The sequence below is a fragment of the Oncorhynchus masou genome, chromosome 16, assembly GCF_036934945.1.
Source record: "Oncorhynchus masou masou isolate Uvic2021 chromosome 16, UVic_Omas_1.1, whole genome shotgun sequence".
In the NCBI taxonomy this organism is placed as follows: Eukaryota; Metazoa; Chordata; class Actinopteri; order Salmoniformes; family Salmonidae; genus Oncorhynchus; species Oncorhynchus masou.
This window is the reverse complement of record NC_088227.1, coordinates 32,469,571-32,489,487: the sequence shown is the minus strand read 5'-3', so window position 1 is coordinate 32,489,487 and position 19,917 is coordinate 32,469,571. Positions and strand designations below refer to the sequence as shown.

Sequence of the window (19,917 nt, the reverse complement as noted above, 5' to 3'; positions counted from 1 at the left end):
TCTTACTTCTGGACTACCCACATATAGTGATAGAGGCCTCTAGTGGCCAAAAGGCTGTTAAAAACTGGGTGTTTCGAGCCCTGAATGCTGATTGACTGACAGCCGTGGTATATCAGACCGTATACCATGGGTATGACAAAACAATGTTTTTTACTGCTCTAATTACTTGGTAACTGGTTTATAATAGCAATAAGGCACCTCTGGGGTTTGTGATATATTGCCAATATACCACATCTAAGGGCTGTATCCAGGCACTCCGCATTGTGTTGTACATAACAACAGCCCTGAGCCGTGGTATATTGGCTATAGACCACACCCCTTGTACCTCATTGCTTAATTTTACCATGGTCAGCACAATTGAGGGCTTCCACCATTTAAAGTAGTCAAAGTAGTCAACTGGGTGGGGATTAGCCTCAATGACGCTGCCCATGCTGTCACAGACGGCGGCAGGGAAGCCTAGTGGTTAGAGAGTTGGATTAGTAACCGGAAGGTTGCAAGTTCAAACCCCCGAGCTGACAAGGTACAAATCTGTTGTTCTGCCCATGAACAGGCAGTTAACCCACTGTTCCTAGGCTGTCATTGAAAATAAGCATTTGTTCTTAGTTAAATAAAGGTAAATAAAAAACAGACATTATAATGGCACAGATATAAAGATGAGTTCTCTTACTCAGTGTTTCCCAGCCCTGGTCCTCCATTACCCCCAATAGTAGGCATTGTTGTTGTTGCCCTGGACAAACACCTCATTGAGGGATTGTTGACAAGATGAATCAGGTATGCTTGTCCAGTGTTACAATAAAATTGTGTACTCAAGGAGCAGGGTTGGGAAACATTGCAGCTGTATCTATGGGTTTACCACTTTGTTGAAAACTTAATGACATCAATTGTTGCATTTACAAAAAGTATCTGCTGTATTTGTCAAAATCGAACTTGTGTAATTGTGTAATATATACTTTTTCAGTGTCTCTCTGGTTTTATTTATTTACTTTTCTGTAATATTTTGTTATTTGTGATATTTGCATATTGATCTGTACAATGTTTGTGTCATGCAATTAAAATGCAAATAATTACAAAGCGATTGCCAACCATACTATTATCACCGACAGAACAATGAGACCGATATTTCACCAGATGTATTCATGTGAAGCATCTGCTTGGCGTTTCCACTCACGACCAAATATGATAGTTAGTGGAAATCCACTGGCCTGCAGTGGGAGAAGATGGAACGAGATGGATTTTCGCCGACATTCTGCAAATTTTCTCATCGACTAAACATTTGATCTCAATACAGTTTTATGTTCCCAAAACTAGAATATGTTACGAACAGATTGGACTGGTTTTGTAGACGTTACCTTTTGTCAAATATTTAACAAATTACGTTGTTTAGAACGAGTGCAAAGGCGAATTGAGTTTTTGCACCCGCGCTCTTTAGAGAAGACGTTCCCCAACAGAAATATGCAAATATTAAATTGTACGCGCCAATCGGATCTTTGATAGCTCGTGCTTGGCTCTGCCCACCTCCTTGCTTGGTTATGCCCACTATGACTCATTTGTTCCCGTTTAAAACGACCGGTTGTGGTGTATCTTGGTGTAGTGGTTTAGCTATACAAGCATCTTTGCTACTACAGCGGACAGAAGCCATGAAGACACACGAGACCATGCTTTTTGAAGGCAGTCTGTAGCTAGCAAGTGCTAATGCTAAGCTAACCAGCTAGTAGCTACGTCAGTTGGTGCATCACTAGTCCCGATTTGTCTAACCCAACTCTTACTACATGTGTGTCCACAGACAGTGAATGCACATAGGAAGCCACTCCCGAATGACATACTTTTAAACAGGTTTCACCTGATAATGTTGACATAGCAACCCACGAGCAACTGGTACGTCTTTCTAACTAACTTTATCAGGCAGGTCGATGTACGCTAATGGTGGACTCATACAGTTATTAGCTAAGAAGATTTATCAGTGGTCAAGGACAGGATCAGGTATGGATACGTTACTGAATTGAATCGAACTAATTTGTCATTGGTTGTTGTTAGCTTTAAAAGGTAAACCATATTATAAAAACTAAATAGTTATAACTAGCATCACAAATCAACGTTTTAAACTTTTGGCATCTATCCATTCCTAGTTACTCATGATAGCTAACGTTAGTCAATTTCGTTCATACTTGCTAATGTTAATTCATTAATGCCATGATCTAGTTGGTTGTAACTAAATCAGTCTTAATGCCGTGGCTAATTAGTTAATTATTTATGTCATGTTTTAACTGTCAGCTACATGTACACGTTGAGGATCCAAAAACATCTTGCTAGGTTCTGGCATTCATCACATAATTTGACTTCATGCTCCTTTATTGGGGAACTGTAGTCTCTCATATAATATACGAAGAATGTTGAAATAAACTTCCTACGCCGTATCTACCATCTAGATATGTGCTTATTCATGCTGACTCAACTGACATTCTAATACGTTTACAGATCAAAGGTGCACATTGAGTCTCTTCGCAGCTATGGGAAACTCCTGTAGCAACAACCTGGGAATCCCACCAGCAAAAGGGCCTAATGCTGTGGGATGTTCAGATTTCATGATGGATCATACCGTAGAGGTAAATAGTGTTGTTACTTTTTCCTAGCTAGTAGGAAAATGACAAAAATATCTTTCCCAAATACCAAACCAACTGGTAACAACCATTTAAACTGTCTGTCACCAGGGAACATTCTTTAGGTTATACTATCCATGTGTAGAGTCCGACAATGCTGAAAAACCAGACTGGATCCCATGTAAAGGATATTTCTATGGGCTTGCAGACTTCATGAAAATCAACAGAGGCCTGAGTGAAAAGATTTTCAATTACCTCTTTGGTAAATACTTTTATTCTATGGTACACATGACCATTTAGTTATTTTCGCTATAGTGATCCTGGAACATCGAACTCAGGTGGGCTAGATTTACAATGTTGCATGTCGTATACAGTAGAGGTTTTTAATCACAAACTGTGCTTGAGTTGTTATAACATGTTGTTTCTGGTGTTTTATAAAGGATCTTTTAAGATACCTGCTGCCCTGAATGGCTCATATAAACAAAATGGGAAGTATCCAGTAGTCATCTTCTCTCATGGACTTGGAGCTTTCAGGTACAAACATAAGTTTATTGTTCACCTTAAATGTACATTCTCTATTATATGGACATTATATTATGTTATTATATGGACATGATCTTATACCTCACCTCTTTTTCTCCCAGAACTTTATATTCAGCCATATGCACTGAACTGGCCTCACAAGGCTTCATAGTAGCGTCAGTGGAACACAGGTACTCCACACTCTCTACACACACACTGTAAACACAGTCTCTGTCCACTTCATTCATGAAAAGAGACTTTGAGAAGCGCTCCCTAATCTAATGGACAGAGGAAGGGATGAGATTCCAGTCGACAGTTAATGTCCTTAAGCTAACAATGGCATAGGACTCTCCATAAATACACAGACCGTCGCCCTCGTATAGGCAGCAGGCGTGAGCGGCCTGCCTGTTTATCTCAGGGTAGGAGTGATACAATGGTACAAACTAGGTCATCACATTTTTATCAGTATGGACTGCTGGTACTATATGGATAGCATAATGGCTGGTCTGTGGCCTAACCCTGTCTGTCATGGGGTTATGGCCCAAAGCCCACCACAGCCTATACAGGTTAAGCTTGCTGCTGTGGACTTCTGTGAATTTCAGCAGCACTAAACTGGCTATTGTGTTGTGTTACACATTTGTGTTGTGTTAAAGATGCAGTCAAATATATTGTCACTCTTGCACCTAACAATGGAATGCAATGGAGCAGAATTGTCTGTTTTCTCTTTTCAAAACAGGTAAAAAAATTATTGATTTTTTTACCTTGTAGGCGCCTGTAACTTACCACAGATCAGATATATTACACATAAGCGAGAATCACTTGCCTCCAACCAAATTAATTTGAATTTTGAATAATTTAATCTTGAAAGTTTGACTTTCAAGTGAAAAATCTCTATTTCAGTTAAGATAATTTTTTGTTCCTTTGCAGTTGTAAATCCAACAAATACACGTTAACACCAAACGTTTTATCAATCTGTAGGAATCTGGTTGGTTTGTCAGCTGTTTTATCAATCTGTAGGAATCTGGTTGGTTTGTCAGCCGTTTTATCAATCTGTAGGAATCTGGTTGGTTTGTCAGCCGTTTTATCAATCTGTAGGAATCTGGTTGGTTTGTCAGCTGTTTTATCAATCTGTAGGAATCTGGTTGGTTTGTCAGCCGTTTTATCAATCTGTAGGAATCTGGTTGGTTTGTCAGCCAAACGAGTGAGTGTGATAACAGAAGTGTTAGTGATATGTGTTAGGCCTAGATAGACAATCTCTGACTAATGTACAACATTACTGTTTATCTACACTTAATATGTCATATTTTATGTATGTACAATACCAGTCAAAAGTTAGGACACCTAGTCATTCAAGGGTATTTCCTTATTTTTTTACTATTTTCTACATTGTAGAATAATAGTGAAGACATCAACTTTGAAATAACACATATGGTATCATGTAGTAGTGTTCAACAAATCAAAATATATGTGATATGTATCCACCCTTTGCCTTGATGACAGCTTTGCGCATGCTTGGGATTCTCCCAACCAGCTTCATGAGGTAGTCACCTGGAATGCATTTCAATTAACAGGTGTGCTTTGTTAAGAATTAAATAGTGGAATTTCTTTCCTTCTTAATGCGTTTGAGCCAATCAGTTGTTTTGTGACAAGGTAGGGTTGGTATACAGAAGATAGCCCTATTTGGTAAAATACCAAGTCCATATTATGGCAAGAACAGCCCAAATAAGCAAAGAGAAACGACAGTCCATAATTACTCTAAGACATGAAGGTCAGTCAATACGGAAAATTTCAAGAACTTTTAAAGTTTCTTCAAGTGCAGTCGCAAGAACCATCAAACGCTATGATGAAACTGGATCTCACAAGGACCTCCACTGGAAGTTACCTCTGCTGCAGAGGATAAGTTTATTTTAGTTACCAGCCTCAGAAATCGCAGCCCAGATAAATGCTTCACAGAGTTCAAGTAACAGACACATCTCAACATCAACAACATCTCAACCACACTGCACACTGCCCTAACCCATCTGGACAAGAGGAATACCTATGTGAGAATGCTGTTCATCGACTACAGCTCAGCATTTAACACCATAGTACCCTCCAAGCTCGTCATCAAGCTCGAGACCCTGGGTCTCGACCCCGCCCTGTGCAACTGGGTACTGGACTTCCTGACGGGCCGCCCCCAGGTGGTGAGGGTAGGCAACAACATCTCCACCCCACTGATCCTCAACACTGGGGCCCCACAAGGGTGCGTTCTGAGCCCTCTCCCTGTTCACCCACAACTGCGTGGCCACACACGCCTCCAACTCAATCATCAAGTTTGCGGACGACACAACAGTGGTAGGCTTGATTACCAACAACGACGAGACGGCCTACAGGGAGGAGGTGAGGGCCCTCGGAGTGTGGTGTCAGGAAAATAACTCAACGTCAAAAAACTAAGGAGATGATTGTGGACTTCAGGAAACAGCAGAGGGAACACCCCCCTATCCACATCGATGGAACAGTAGTGGAGAGGGTAGTAAGTTTTAAGTTCCTCGGCATACACATCACAGACAAACTGAATTGGTCCACCCACACAGACAGCATTGTGAAGAAGGCGCAGCAGCGCCTCTTCAACCTCAGGAGGCTGAAGAAATTCGGCTTGTCACCAAAAGCACTCACAAACTTCTACAGATGCACAATCAAGAGCATCCTGGCGTGCTGTATCACCGCCTGGTACGGCAACTGCTCCGCCCACAACCGTAAGGCTCTCCAGAGGGTAGTGAGGTCTGCACAACGCATCACCGGGTGCAAACTACCTGCCCTCCAGGACACCTACACCACCCGATGTTACAAGAAGGCCATATAGATCATCAAGGACAACAACCACCCGAGCCACTGCCTGTTCACCCCGCTATCATCCAGAAGGCGGGGTCAGTACAGGTGCATCAAAGCTGGGACCAAGAGACTGAAAAACAGCTTCTATCTCAAGGCCATCAGACTGTTAAACAGCCACCACTAACATTGAGTGGCTGCTGCCAACACACTGACTCAACTCCAGCCACTTTAATAATGGGAATTGATGGGAAATTATGTAAAATATATCACTAGCCACTTTAAACAATGCTACCTAATATAATGTTTACATACCCTACATTATTCATCTCATATGTATACGTATATACTGTACTCTAGCATCTACTGCATCTTTATGTAATACATGTATCACTAGCCACTTTAACTATGCCACTTTGTTTACATACTCATCTCATATGTATATACTGTACTCGATACCATCTACTGTATCTTGCCTTTGCTGCTCTGTACCATCACTCATTCATATCTTTATGTACATATTCTTTATCCCCTTACACTGTGTATAAGACAGTAGTTTTGGAATTGTTAGTTAGATTACTTGTTGGTTATTACTGCATTGTCGGAACTAGAAGCACAAGCATTTCGCTACACTCGCATTAACATCTGCTAACCATGTGTATGTGACAAATAAAATTTGATTTGATTTGTTCAGAGGAGACTGCGTGAATCAGGCCTTTGTGGTTGAATTGCTGCAAAACAAAAAAACACTACTAAAGGACACCAATAATAATAAGAAGAGACCTGCTTGGGACAAGAAACACGAGTAATGGACGTTAGACTGGTGTAAATCTGTCCTTTGGTCTGATGAGTCCAAATGTGAGATTTTTGGTTCCAACCACCATGCCTTTGTAAGACGCAGAGAAGGTGAACGGATGATCTCTACATGTTTTGTTCCCACCGTGAAGCATGGAGGAGGTGTGATGTTTGGTGGTGCTTTGCTGGTGACACTGTGATTAATTTAGAATTCAAGGCACACTTAACCATCATGGCTACCACAGCATTCTGCAGCGATATGCCATCCCATCTGGTTTGCGCTTAGTGCGACTATCATTTGTTTTTCAACAGGACAATGACCCAACACCTCCAGTCTGTGTAAGGGATATTTGACCAAGAAGGAGAGTGATGGAGTGCTGCAGGAAATGACCTGGCCTCAATAACCTGACCTCAACCCAATTGAGATGGTTTGGGATGAGTTGGACCGCAGAGTGAAGGAAAAGCAGCCAAGTGCATAGCATATGTGGGAACTCCTTCAAGACTATTGGAAAAGCATTCCTCATCAAATCAAATTGTAATAATCACATGCGCCGAATACAACAGGTTTAGACCTTACAGTGAAATGCTTACTTACGAGCCCCTAACCCACAATGCAGTAAAAAGTAACAAGTAATTAAGGAGCAGCAGTAAAATAACAATAGCAAGAATATATACAAGGGTACCAGTACAGAGTCAATGTGCGGGGGCACCGGTTAGTTGAGGTAATATGTACATGTCGGTAGAGTTATTAAAGTGACTATGCATAGAAGATAACAACCATTTGGCCATTTGATTATTTGTTCAGAGTCTTATGGCTTGGGGGTAGAAGCTGTTTAGAAGCCTCTTGGACCTAGACTTGGCGCTTCAGTACAGCTTGCCTTGCGGTAGCAGAGAGAACAGTCTATGACTAGGGTGGCTTGTGTCTTTGGTTATTTTTAGGGTCTTCCTCTGACTCTGCCTGGTATAGAGGTCCTAGATGGCAGGAAGCGTGGTCCCAGTGATGTACTGGGCTGTACGCACTACCCCCCCTGAGGGGCCCCTGTGTTGAGGATCAACGTGGCGGATGTGTTGTTACCTACCCTTACCACCTGGGGGGCGGCCCATCAGGAAGTCCAGGATTCAATTGCAGAGGCAGGTGTTTAGTCCCAGGGTCCTTAGCTTATTGATGAGCTTTGAGGGCACTATAGTGTTGCTGTAGTCAATGAATAGCATTCTCACATAGGTGTTCCTTTTGTCCAGGTGGGAAAGGGTCATGTGGAGTGCAGTAGAGATTGCATCATCTGTGGATCTGTTTGGTCGGTATGCAAATTGGAGTCAGTATAGGGTTTCTGGGATGATGGTGTTGATGTGAGCCATGACCAGCCTTTCAAAGCACTTCATGGCTACAGATGTGAGTGCTACGGGTCGGTAGTCATTTAGGCAGGTTACCTTAGTGTTCTTGGGCACAGGGACTATGGTGGTCTACTTAAAACATGTAGGTATTACAGACTCGGACAGGGCGAGGTTGAAAATGTCAGTGAAGACACTTGCCAGTTGGTCCGCGGATGCTCGCAGTACACGTCCTGGTAATCCGTCTGGCCTTGCAGCCTTGTGAATGTTGACCTGTTTAAAGGTCTTACATCGCATGCGGAGAGCATGATTACATAGTCTTCCGGAACAGCTGGTGCTCTCATGCATGTTTTAGTATTATTTGCCTCGAAGCGAGCATAGAAGTGGTTTATCTCGTCTGGTAGGCTCGTGTCAATGGGCAGCTCTTGGCTGTGCTTCCCTTTTGTAGTCTGTAATGGTTTGCAAGACCTGCCACATCCGACGAGTGTCAGAGCCGGTGTAGTACGATTTGATCTTAGCCCTGTATTGACGCTTTGCCTGTTTGATGGTTCGCCGGAGGGGATAGCAGGATTTCTTATAAGCTTCCGGGTTAGAGTCCCGCTCCTTGAAAGCGGCAGCTCTACCCTTTATCACAGTGCGGAAGTTGCCTGTATTCCATGGCTTCTGGTTGGGGTATGTACGTATGGTCACTGTGGGGACGACGTCATCAATGCACTTATTGATGAAGCCAATGACTGATGTGGTGTACTCCTCAATGCCATCAGAGGAACCCCGGAACTTATTCCAGTCTGTGCTAGAAAAACAGTCCTGTAGTTTAGCATCGGCTTCATCTGACCACTTTTTTATAGACCGAGTCACTGGTGCTTCCTGCTTTAACTTTAGCTTGTAAGCAGGAATCAGGAGCATAGAATTATGGTCAGATTTGCCAAATGGAGGGCAAGGGATAGCTATGTATGCATCTCTATGTGTGGAGTAAAGGCGGTCCATAATTTTTTTTCCCCTGTGGTTGTACATTTAACATGCTGACAGAAATTTGGAAGATGGATTTAGTTTCCCTGCATTAAAATCCCAGGCTACTTGGTGCACCGCCTCTGAATGAGCATTTTCCTGTTCGCTTATGATGGAATACAGCTCATTCAGTGTGGTCTTAGTGCCAGCATCAGTCTGTGATGGTATGTAGACAGCTATGAGAAATACAGATGAAAACTCGGTAGGTAGATAGTGCAAAACCTCGATAATTCCTTAGCTATCGTGCATGAAGCTTTTTGAGAGAATGCCAAGAGTGTGCAAAGCTGTCATCAAGGCAAAGGGTGGCTACTTTGAAGAATCTCAAATATAAAATCTATTTTAATTTGTTTCACTTTTTTGGTTACTAAATGATTCCATATGTGTTATTTCATAGTTTTGACCTCTTCACTATTATTCTACAATGTAGAAAGTAGTACAAATAAAGAACAACCCTTGAATGAGTAGGTGTTTTAAAACTTTTGACTGGTACTGTATGTATGTCATTACTGTTTATTTTCACTTAATATGTAATATTATACATGTACGTTTTCCTATATCCTATTCATTAAAGCACACTTGTGTACTTAAAAAAAAAAAATACTTTTTTTTCAGATCTCTGTCAGCATTGTACAACAACCGAAAGGATATAATGTCAGTATTGGTGCCACTGAACGATATCTATTTGATGTTTTACTCTAGGGATGAATCTGCCTCTGCGACATACTTCTACCATCAAAAGCCTCAAGAGCCTGAGAAAGATGAGGCTTCGCCGCCTAAACCCAACCCCGAGGCTCCAGAGAACCTGGTAGAGGAATGGATGTACTACCGATCTCTGAAACCAGGCGAGAGTGAATTCCCCCTTAGGAATAAACAGGTACACATTTGAATATTTCACATTCAGTGTAATCATGTGTAGACCCTTTTATCTGCTTGTCTGAGCCATTCCTCAGGACCATACATTTGAGTAATACATTTGTTTTATGAATGTGATATCACTACTCCCATAACATGGAATATTACATTTGTATTATATTTTTACACTGAAGTCATTTAGAAGATGCTTTTATCCAGTGCATACATTTTTGTGCTTGTCCCCTGTGGGAATCAAACCCACAACCTTGGAGTTGCAAGCGCCATGCTCTACCAACTGAGCCACACTGGTCATATTACTCCGCATTGCATTCTGTTAGGAAGACAATTTCATGTGTTTGAGAACTAAGCATAATATTGAACTGTCTGTTTGTAGGTGAAACAGCGAGCTGACGAGTGCATAAAGGCTTTGGATACACTCATCCAAATCAACTCAGGAAAAAATATGGAGAACGTGCTTCAGACAGAGTTTGACTGGACGACTTTGGTGGTGAATATTTTATGTCTCAAATGAAACAATCTGTGACCAGCGGCTTTTGAACCCTTTTGTGTTCTCTGCCGCTGGGAATGGCTAAATGAACTGCTTTTAGACTCCGCCTACTCACAACACCACGTGAACCCTTTTGTGTTCTCTGCCGCTGGGAATGGCTAAATGAACTGCTTTTAGACTCCGCCTACTCACAACACCACGTGAACCCTTTTGTGTTCTCTGCCGCTGGGAATGGCTAAATGAACTGCTTTTAGACTCCGCCTACTCACAACACCACGTGAACCCTTTATGTAGAGCAGGTGTTCCCAAACTGGGGTAATCGAAATGCCGTCGGGGTACGCCAAATAAAAATGTGATTCACATTAAAAAAATATATATATTTTCCAACGGGGCTGTACATTTTTTTTCCGCCTGAGTAGCCTCGTTTCACTGCCAAAAATAAAATTAAACCATCTAGTTTTCAACGAAATAACAACACAATGTCAAATACAGGTAGCCTAGTCAAATAATGAACATCCAATCGTATTAACCGTTAATCTCCCGTGGGAATTCCACTAACGGTCCCTATGTAGCCAAATGTAGCTGTTGCTCATTCTGTTAGCTCGAAAACGGATAAATGGTTAAGAAAAGTAAGGCCCGTGTCCATAGAGACACATACCAGCTCTACTGATAGTACTGCTACTACCAGCAGTACTACACCTGCACCTGTCGACGACACAAGTTGTTCTGCGTCCACGAGCCCATCCAATGCTAGAATCAGTCATTCTACATTTGTTGTTAGCCCAGCTAGCTTGGACACTGACAGTTGTGAATCTGATGCAGCCGAAAAGCTACTGCCCCCTTACCTGGGAAAGCACCGAACAACAGACAGGGACGTTGGACTATCGAAGAGGTGCAAATATGATGAGAACTACATTGATTTGGGATTCACTTTTATTGGGAGTAGTGTCTTTCCTCAGCCACAGTATGTTATATGTGTAAAAGTGCTATCTCACAACTTGATGAAACCTTCACTCTTGCGCAGACATTTAAAACAAAACATGGCAATTTGAAAAATAAGCCACAGGAGATTTTTGAGCGAGAATTAAGACGACTTTTCGAATAGTAAGACATGTATAAAAGCAACAGATACCATTAATAAGAAGGGTCTAGAAGCATCTTATATGGTGAGCTACCGAGTGGCAAGGACAGGCAAGTCTCATACTATTGTGGAGGACTTAATACTTCCTGCTGCCATGGATATGGCTGGGACAATCCTGGGGGAAAAGGCCAAAAAACTATACAGACAATGCCTTCATCAAACAACACTGTTTCACGACACATCAGTGACATGGCAGGAGATGTTTTGAAACAATTACTGCTTCATATACAAGCCAGTGAATTATATGCGTTACAGCTAGATGAGTCAACAGACGTGGTGGGACTGGCACAGCTCCTGGTATATGTCTGTTACGTTTATGGGGGGTCAATTAAGGAAGACATCCTCTTCTGGAAACCAGGATAACAGGAGATGGTATATTTTGAAGTACTGGACAGCTTTCTGACATCAAATGGACTTTGATGGCCAAGATGTGTTGGTATCTGTACTTATGGCGCAAAAGCCATGACATGGAGACATAGTAGAGTGGTAACGCGCACGCAAGCAGTTGGGTCCACTGCAGCATCCACCGAGAGGCTCTTGCTGCTACGGGAACGCCTGACAGCTTGAAAGACGTTTTGGAGACTACAGTGAACATGGTTAGCTTTCTTAAAGCAAGGCCCCTGAACTCTCATGTATTTTCTGCACTATGCAATGATATGGGTAGCGACCATGTAACCCTTTTACAACATACAGAAGTGACCTGGTTATCAAGGTGCAAAGTATTTACTTTTTTTTTTTAATTGAGAGACGAGCTTACAGTTTTCTTGACTGACCATAATTTTCACTTGTCTGACCTCTTGCATGATGATGAGTTTCTCACACGACTGGCCTATCTGGTTGATGTTTTTTCTCGCCTGAATGATCTGAATCTAAGATTACAGGGACTCTCCACAACTATATTCAATGTGCGGGACAAAATTGAGGCTATGATTAAGAAGTTGGAGCTCTTTTCTGTCTGCATTAACAAGGACAACACACAGGTCTTTCCATTGTATGATTTTTTTGTGTGGAAATGAACTCAAGCTTATGGACAATGTCAAATGTGATATAGCGCAGCTCCTGAGTGAGTTGGGTGCGTAATTACGCAGATACTTTCCCGAGATGGACGACACAAACAACTAGATTCTTTATCCCTTTCATGCCCTGCCTCCAGTCCACTTACCGATATCTGAACAAGAGAGCCTCATCGAAATTGCAACAAGCGGTTTTGTGAAAATTGAATTTAATCAGAAGCCACTGGCAGATTTTTGGATTGGGCTGCGCTCAAGAGTATCCTGCCTTGGCAAATCGCACTGTTAAGACACTAATGCCCTTTGCAACCACATACCTATGTGAGAGTGGATTCTCGGCCTCACTAGCATGAAAACTAAATACAGGCACAGACTGTGTGGAAAATGATTTAAGACTGAGACTCTCCAATACAACCCAACATTGCAGAGTTACATTTGAAGTTGGAAGTTTACATATACTTAGGTTGGAGTCATTTTAACTTGTTTTTCAACCACTCTACAAATTTCTTGTTAACAAACTATAGTTTTGTCAAGTACTTGTGCATGACACAAGTAATTTTTCCAACAATTGTTTACAGACAGATTATTTCACATATAATTCACTGTATCACAATTCCAGTGGTTCAGAAGTTTACATACACTAAGTTGACTGTGCCTCCAGAATATGCCGCCATGGCTTTAGAAGCTTCTGATAGTCTAATGGACATCATTTGAGTCAATAGGAGGTGTACCTGTGGATGTCTTTCAAGGCCTACCTTCAAACTCAGTGCCTCTTTGCTTGACATCATGGGGAAAAGAAAAAAAATCAACCAAGGCCTCAGAAAATTATTGTAGACCTCCACAAGTCTAGTTCATCCTTGGGAGCAATTTCCAAACGTCTGAAGGTACCACGTTCATCTGTGCAAACAATAGTACGCAAATATAAACACCATGGGACCACGCAGCCGTCATACCGCTCAGGAAAGAGACGCGTTCTGTCTCCTAGAGATGAACATACTTTGGTGCGAAAAGTGCAAATCAATCCCAGAACAACAGCAAAGGACCCTGTGAAGATGCTGGAGGAAACGGGTACAAAAGTATCTATATCCACAGTAAAACGAGTCCTACATCGACATAACCTGAAAGGCCGCTCAGCAAGGAAGAAGCCACTGCTCCAAAACCACCATAAAAAAGCCAGACTGCGGTTTGCAACTGCACATGGGGACAATGATCATACTTTTTGGAGAAATGTCCTCTGGTCTGATGAAACAAAAATAGAACTGTTTGGCCTTAATGACCATCGTTATGTTTGGAGGAAGAAGGGGGAGGCTTGCAAGCCAAAGAACACATCCCAACCGTGAAGCATGGGGGTGGCAGCATCATGTTGTGTGGGTGCTTTGCTGCAGGAGGGACTGGTGCACTTCACAAAATAGATGGCGTCATGAGGGAGGAAAATGATGTGGATATATTGAAGCAACATCAAGACATCAGTCAGGAAGTTAAAAGCTTGGTCGCAAATGGATCTTCCAAATATACAATGACCCCAAGCATACTTCCAAAGTTGTGACAAAATGGCATAAGGACAACAAAGTCAAGGTATTGGAGTGACCATCACTAAGCCCGGACCTCAATCCTATAGAAAATCTGTGGGCAGAACTGAAAAGGCGTGTGCGAGCAAGGAGGCCTACAAACCTGACTCAGTTACACCATCTCTGTCAGGAGGAATGGGACACAATTCACCCAACTTATTGTGGGAAGCTTGTGGAAGGATACCCGAAACATTTGACTCTCGTTAAACAATTTAAAGGCAATGCTATCAAATGCTCATTGAGTATATGTAAACTTCTGACCCACTGGGAATGTGATGAAAGAAATTAAAGCTGAAATAAATAATTCTCTCTACTATTATTCTGACATTTCACATTCTTAAAATAAAGTGGTGATTCTAACTGCCCTGAGACGGAATCTTTACTCGGATTGAATGCCAGGAATTGTGAAAAACTGAGTTTAAATGTATTTGGTTAAGGTGTATGTAAACTTCTAACTTCAACTGTATGTGCATCCTTTCAAACACACCCTTCTCATTCACCTGTGGTGAGTTATTCACAATTTTTGATGAACAAATAAAGTTTTATATGTAAGATGGTTAAATAAAGAGTAAAGTGATGATTATTATTTGTGCCCTGTTCCTGTAAGAGCTCTTTATTATCACTTCTTATGAGCCGGGTTGTGACACACTCACACTCATTGTTATGTTTAATAAATGTATTGTATAGTGTGTGTGGCAGGCTTACAATGATGGCAAAAACAACATTTGAGAGTGTGCTGACCCTAGAGGGGGTACACAGCTGGAGGTTGTATGTTTGAAGGGGTACGGGACTATAAAAAGTGTGGGAACCGCTGATGTAGAGCAAACTAAAGAAACAAGGCCACCTGTTTTTAATTTGTTGAATGACAGTTTTGAGAACTGTTTAGACATATTCCTCCACATTGGATAATAAACAGGCCCTACAAGTTGTGCATGTTGGCTGAAAGTTCGATTGGTATTCGGTCATCTCGTGTTCAAACTCTTAGTACAATGACTTTTTCTGCTGTTTGAATCATATCCGGTGTTACTGGTAATGAATGACATCACCCTGTATCTTCCCTCTTCCCCAGAACTCTATGGACTTGTGCCGGATAGCGGTGATGGGCCATTCTTTTGGGGGAGCAACAGTGGTAGAAGCCCTCTGCAAAGATGTCAACTTCAAGTAAGAGTTACCCCTGTCAATTTCATCACATTCAAAGTCGCTTCAGTTTTCACATCTTCATAACATTTTCCTCTCTACTAAAGTATAATCAATTTCATCAAATGGCACATTAAGATGAGATGGTTCAAAATGTTTCCTTGGAACATGGGGTTTGAATCAAATCAAATTGTATTTGTCACATGTGCAGAGTACATCAAGTGTAGACTTTACCGTGAAGAAGAGAAGAAAAATTAAAATAGATAAAAGTAAATATGAAATCAATCTTGAATTAATCATTGTTTATTAACAGCAAGCTGGAGAGCTCACAGTCAAACGTAGATGCATAAAGTACCGGTCTGAACTGAGCTCTGTCGGCGCAGTCCCGTTTGTTCTCTTATATACTGCTAACACAGACAGGTTATATTTGCATGGTTCATAGGGTTGGTTCCTGCATGTGTCTGGCACTGTCTCCTATCTTAAAGAACATATTCTGCCAGATGGTCCTAAGGAGGTGGTGATGTCACCTCTCATATCTTTACCAAGCATAGGCAGGAACCAAGGATTATTTATGACACGAAAAATAAGAACGTCTCTTCACACAATAACATTTTCCATCACATCCCTCAGATGGTTGTTGGCGTATATCAATTAAGTCTGTTTTTCTAGTGCTAGAGAAGTACCTAGCTCTCTTGCTAAATGAATCCAGTGGCGTAAAGTACTGAAGTAGAAATACTTTAGAGTACTACTTAAGTCGTTTTTTGGGGTATCAGTACTTTACTTTACTATTTATATTTTTGACTACTTTTACTTCACGACATTCACTTCACTACACTCCTTACATTTTCCTTGACACACAAAAGTACTCGTTACATTCTGAATGCGTATCAGGGCAGGAAAATGGTCCAATTCATGCACTTATCAAAATTATACATGGTCAACCCTACTGCCTCAGATCTGGCGGACGCACTAAACACAAATGCATCATTTGTAAATTATGTTTGAGTGTTGTTGTGCCCATTGCTATCCGTACATTTTTAAAACAAGAAAAGGGTGCCGTTTGCTTTGCTTAATATAAGAAATTTGAAATTATTTATACTTTTACTTTTGATACTTAAGTATATTTAGAACCAAATACTTTTAGACTTTTACTTGAGTAACATTCTATTAATGTGTCTATACTTTTTCCACCACTGAAATGACCATATTATACTATTGCAGCAACCTTAACATAACACCTAGAAACCTCGTCGAGAGGTTCAGATCTCTTGGCGTAACAGATAAGACGTTGTGTTGACAGTTGCTGGACCCAGGATCGAGTCCTGGTTGGGGCACCCCCCCGAACTCACAATATTATTTGTATATTTTTGTTGATCTCCTCAGGTGTGGCATTGCCTTGGACGCATGGATGTTCCCCCTGGATGAAGAGATCTATGTCAGGGTAAAGCAGCCCATCTTCTTCATCAACTCTGAGAAGTTCCAATGGGCCGGGAACATCAGTCGCATGAGGAAACTGGACTCCTCCTCCACCTCCATGCAGAGGAAAATGATCACCATCAAGTATGGAAAGAGTATACATTCACTGTTACTGAGATGACAATGTGAAAGACGATAGATTTGTTGATTTTGTTTCCACACCTACAGATTGATTGGTTGTTTAGCAACAAAACCGATCCGTGCGCAACTATGGGGCAAAACAGACACAGTTGGCTTAAATTGTTGTAAGCTGTCTTTTGTCTCCAATGTTTATTGAAAACATAAATACATTTGCACAGTCTCAAATACATTGTATAATTGTTGGTTAGCTAGCTAGTGAATTTTAGCCATTTAGCGCGGTGGTTCCCTTTTGATTAGTCATATCAGTCAAAACAAGAGAAGGTGTCAAGAACAAGATGAAATTAGCCACTTTCTTGTCATTCTTGCGAGTAATCTGGCTGTCCAGAATCAAAACAACCTCTCGTGATCAAGACAAGGGAGGTGATTGTGGACTACAGGAAAAGGAGGACCGAGCATGCCCCCATTCTCATTGACGGGGCTGTAGTGGAGCATGTTGAGAGCTAGGACAGTCGTGAAGAGGGCACGACAAAGCCTATTCCCCCTCAGGAGACTGAAAGGTTTGTCATGGGTCCTCAGATCCTCAAAAGGTTCTACAGCTGCACCATCGAGATTATCTTGACTGGTTGCATCACTGCCTGGTATAGCAACCGCTCAGCCTTTCGACTGCAAGGTACTACAGAGGGTAGTACATACGGCCCAGTACATCACTGGGGCCAAGCTTCCTGCCATCCAGGACCTCTATGTCAGGGGGTGTGAGGAAAGCCATAAAAATGGTCAGACTCCAGCCACGCTAGTCACAGGCTGTTCTCTCTGCTACTGCACGGCAAGCGGTACCGGAGCGCCAAGTCTAGGTACAAAAGGCTTCTAAACAGCTTCTACCCCCAAGCCATAAGACTCCTGCACCAATTATTAAAGGGCTACCCAGACCCCTCTTTTACGCTGCTGCTACTCTGTTTATTATCTATGCATAGTCACTTTAACTCTACCTGCATGTACATTTTACCTAAATTACCCGGTACCCCCTGAATATAGCCTCGCTATTATTTTACTGAACACCCTTTTTCGTAACTTCTTAAAGCATTGTTGGTTAAGGGCTTGTAAGTAAGCATTTCACTGTAAGGTCTACACCTCCGCATGTGACAAATCAAATTTGATTTGACTCCTGTCCCATGGAAGCACTCACATCGTTTTGGTGATGTTGTCGGCTCAGCCCTCTCTTTGGTCCAGTTGAGTAATGCAAGAGAACAAACAAGCACTCTTGCTGAATCTGCTTTCCTGCTGGCCTTTATAACTCCTGTCAGGCTTACAATGCCACTTCCTGATTTTGAAACCAGTATGGGTGCAATAAATACTTGTTTATTGCCTTCCAAGGAGGATCTTTTCACTTTTTAAATGGTTTCAGTTCACCATTCAAAGAACACAGTTGCCTCAATTGTTATGTGAGGGGCACATCATGACGTACAAAAATATATATTCAGTAGCTGACCCTGTTTCTCAGGGGGTTGGGTTAAGAATTGTTTTATTTATTTAATCTGAAAATGACAATGGACACTTGAGTAATCTTACATTCTCTTCTTCCCCCACAGGGGAACCGTTCACCAGAGCTTCCCAGACTTCACCTTCCTGACTGGCAACTGGATAGGGAAGATCCTGAATCTGAAAGGAGAGATCGACCCTCAGGTCGGCATCGATCTCTGTAATAGAGCATCGCTAGCATTCCTGCAGAGACATCTAGGTAAGGATCTGTAGAGTTAATTTGGTTCAACAGGTGCATCAGACATGTCATTCTGTGTGCAGAAGCTTTTTTACTTTGATTTTGTAAAACGGGTTTGCCTTCGTTTTGCAGGTTTAGATAAAGACTTCAATCAATGGGACCATCTAATAGAGGGCAAGGACCACAACCTCATTCCAGGCACCAATGTTACTGAAATATCTTAGTTCAGTTCCATCTGCGCTATGGACCTCAGAGGGATGCATGGTTTCCAGCCAATTCCACGAACTCAAAAGTGCCAATATTTATTGCACTGAGTCTTGAATGTAGTTTCAATCATGGATATGTCAAATAGAGCAGTGATTTCTACTAGTCAGTCTTCACCAGTACCAAATTATGATTGCTTGGAGAGGTATACTGTATCTCCAAGTAATGTCAAGCTAATCAAGTTTTACGGTTTTGTAGGAACACTGCACTCAACCGTATCTATGTACCTGAACTAATTATGGTTGTAGTGTATAACATTTTACACCTGTATGGGATATTAAGTCCATTTTGAAAAGGCAGGAGTCTTTGGAAATATAATTCCAAGACTTTCAGTTTATGACCCCTAGATGGTTAATTTATGTATCTAGCATGATTGCACAGATTGAAGCAAAATACTACTTGAAAAGACGCAACAAAAATAGCAAATTGATGACAAGTCACAAGGATGAGATGTTTGATTCCTTTGAACCAGCTCCATAAATGTGCCTTAATCTACCTGTGTCATATTCATTAGGCACTCAAACACAGCCTTGGATCACTCAAACGGTTCAATTCTGAAATACTTTAATTTACTGTAATCCAATGCATCTGATTTGTATACAACTATAAATGATGGATACTGCCCTTGATCAATTATTCTGTGGGGAGAAATTACCATAATGGCCTATGTGAAGATGAACCATCTCTGTAATGTTCTGGAATGTCATCAAATAATGCAAACAGCATTGACACGACTGCTGAGGACATTGTAGTAGTGGTGGTGTTGCAAGATTGTTTTTAATCACAGCTGCTGGTAGGACAAAGAATGACGCATGGAAGGAAGTGCAAGAGTATGTATTGTATAAACAAAACAAAAAATTCAGAACACTGCACCTTTCTTTACAGGAACAACCATCTTGTGAAAGCGTCCAATAATTGAATATGGAAATATATAGAACTTGGGCAAAATTACTCAAACTAAACAGATCAATTGTGCAGTGTTCCATAAATACACTAGGCTGAAAGGAGCTCCGTTTAGAATACTGACGAAACATATTTCAAAGATTGTCCATTTTTCTAAACTTGGTATAGGCAGGATTACGAGTTAGCTAACTAATAGGCATAGTC

At 41.5% G+C, this 19,917-nt stretch overlaps 1 protein-coding gene across 2 annotated transcripts; it reads left to right on the top strand.

The window, feature by feature from the left end:
- The first annotated feature begins 1,609 nt into the window (after window positions 1-1,609).
- LOC135557847 (platelet-activating factor acetylhydrolase-like) lies at window positions 1,610-19,432 on the top strand. Of its 2 annotated transcripts, none has more exons than XM_064991518.1 (11): window positions 1,610-1,875; window positions 2,476-2,603; window positions 2,709-2,859; window positions 3,038-3,131; window positions 3,242-3,310; window positions 9,759-9,933; window positions 10,306-10,419; window positions 15,208-15,299; window positions 16,659-16,835; window positions 18,419-18,567; window positions 18,679-19,432. In XM_064991518.1, exons 2-11 carry the CDS (start codon window positions 2,508-2,510, stop codon window positions 18,768-18,770), a joined length of 1,209 nt encoding a protein of 402 aa, XP_064847590.1. In that variant the 5' UTR covers window positions 1,610-1,875; window positions 2,476-2,507; the 3' UTR covers window positions 18,771-19,432. The 2 variants fall into 2 exon arrangements, with proteins under 2 accessions (XP_064847590.1, XP_064847589.1); XM_064991517.1 differs by having other exon boundaries at window positions 1,611-1,980.
- The last annotated feature ends 485 nt before the right edge of the window (window positions 19,433-19,917 follow it).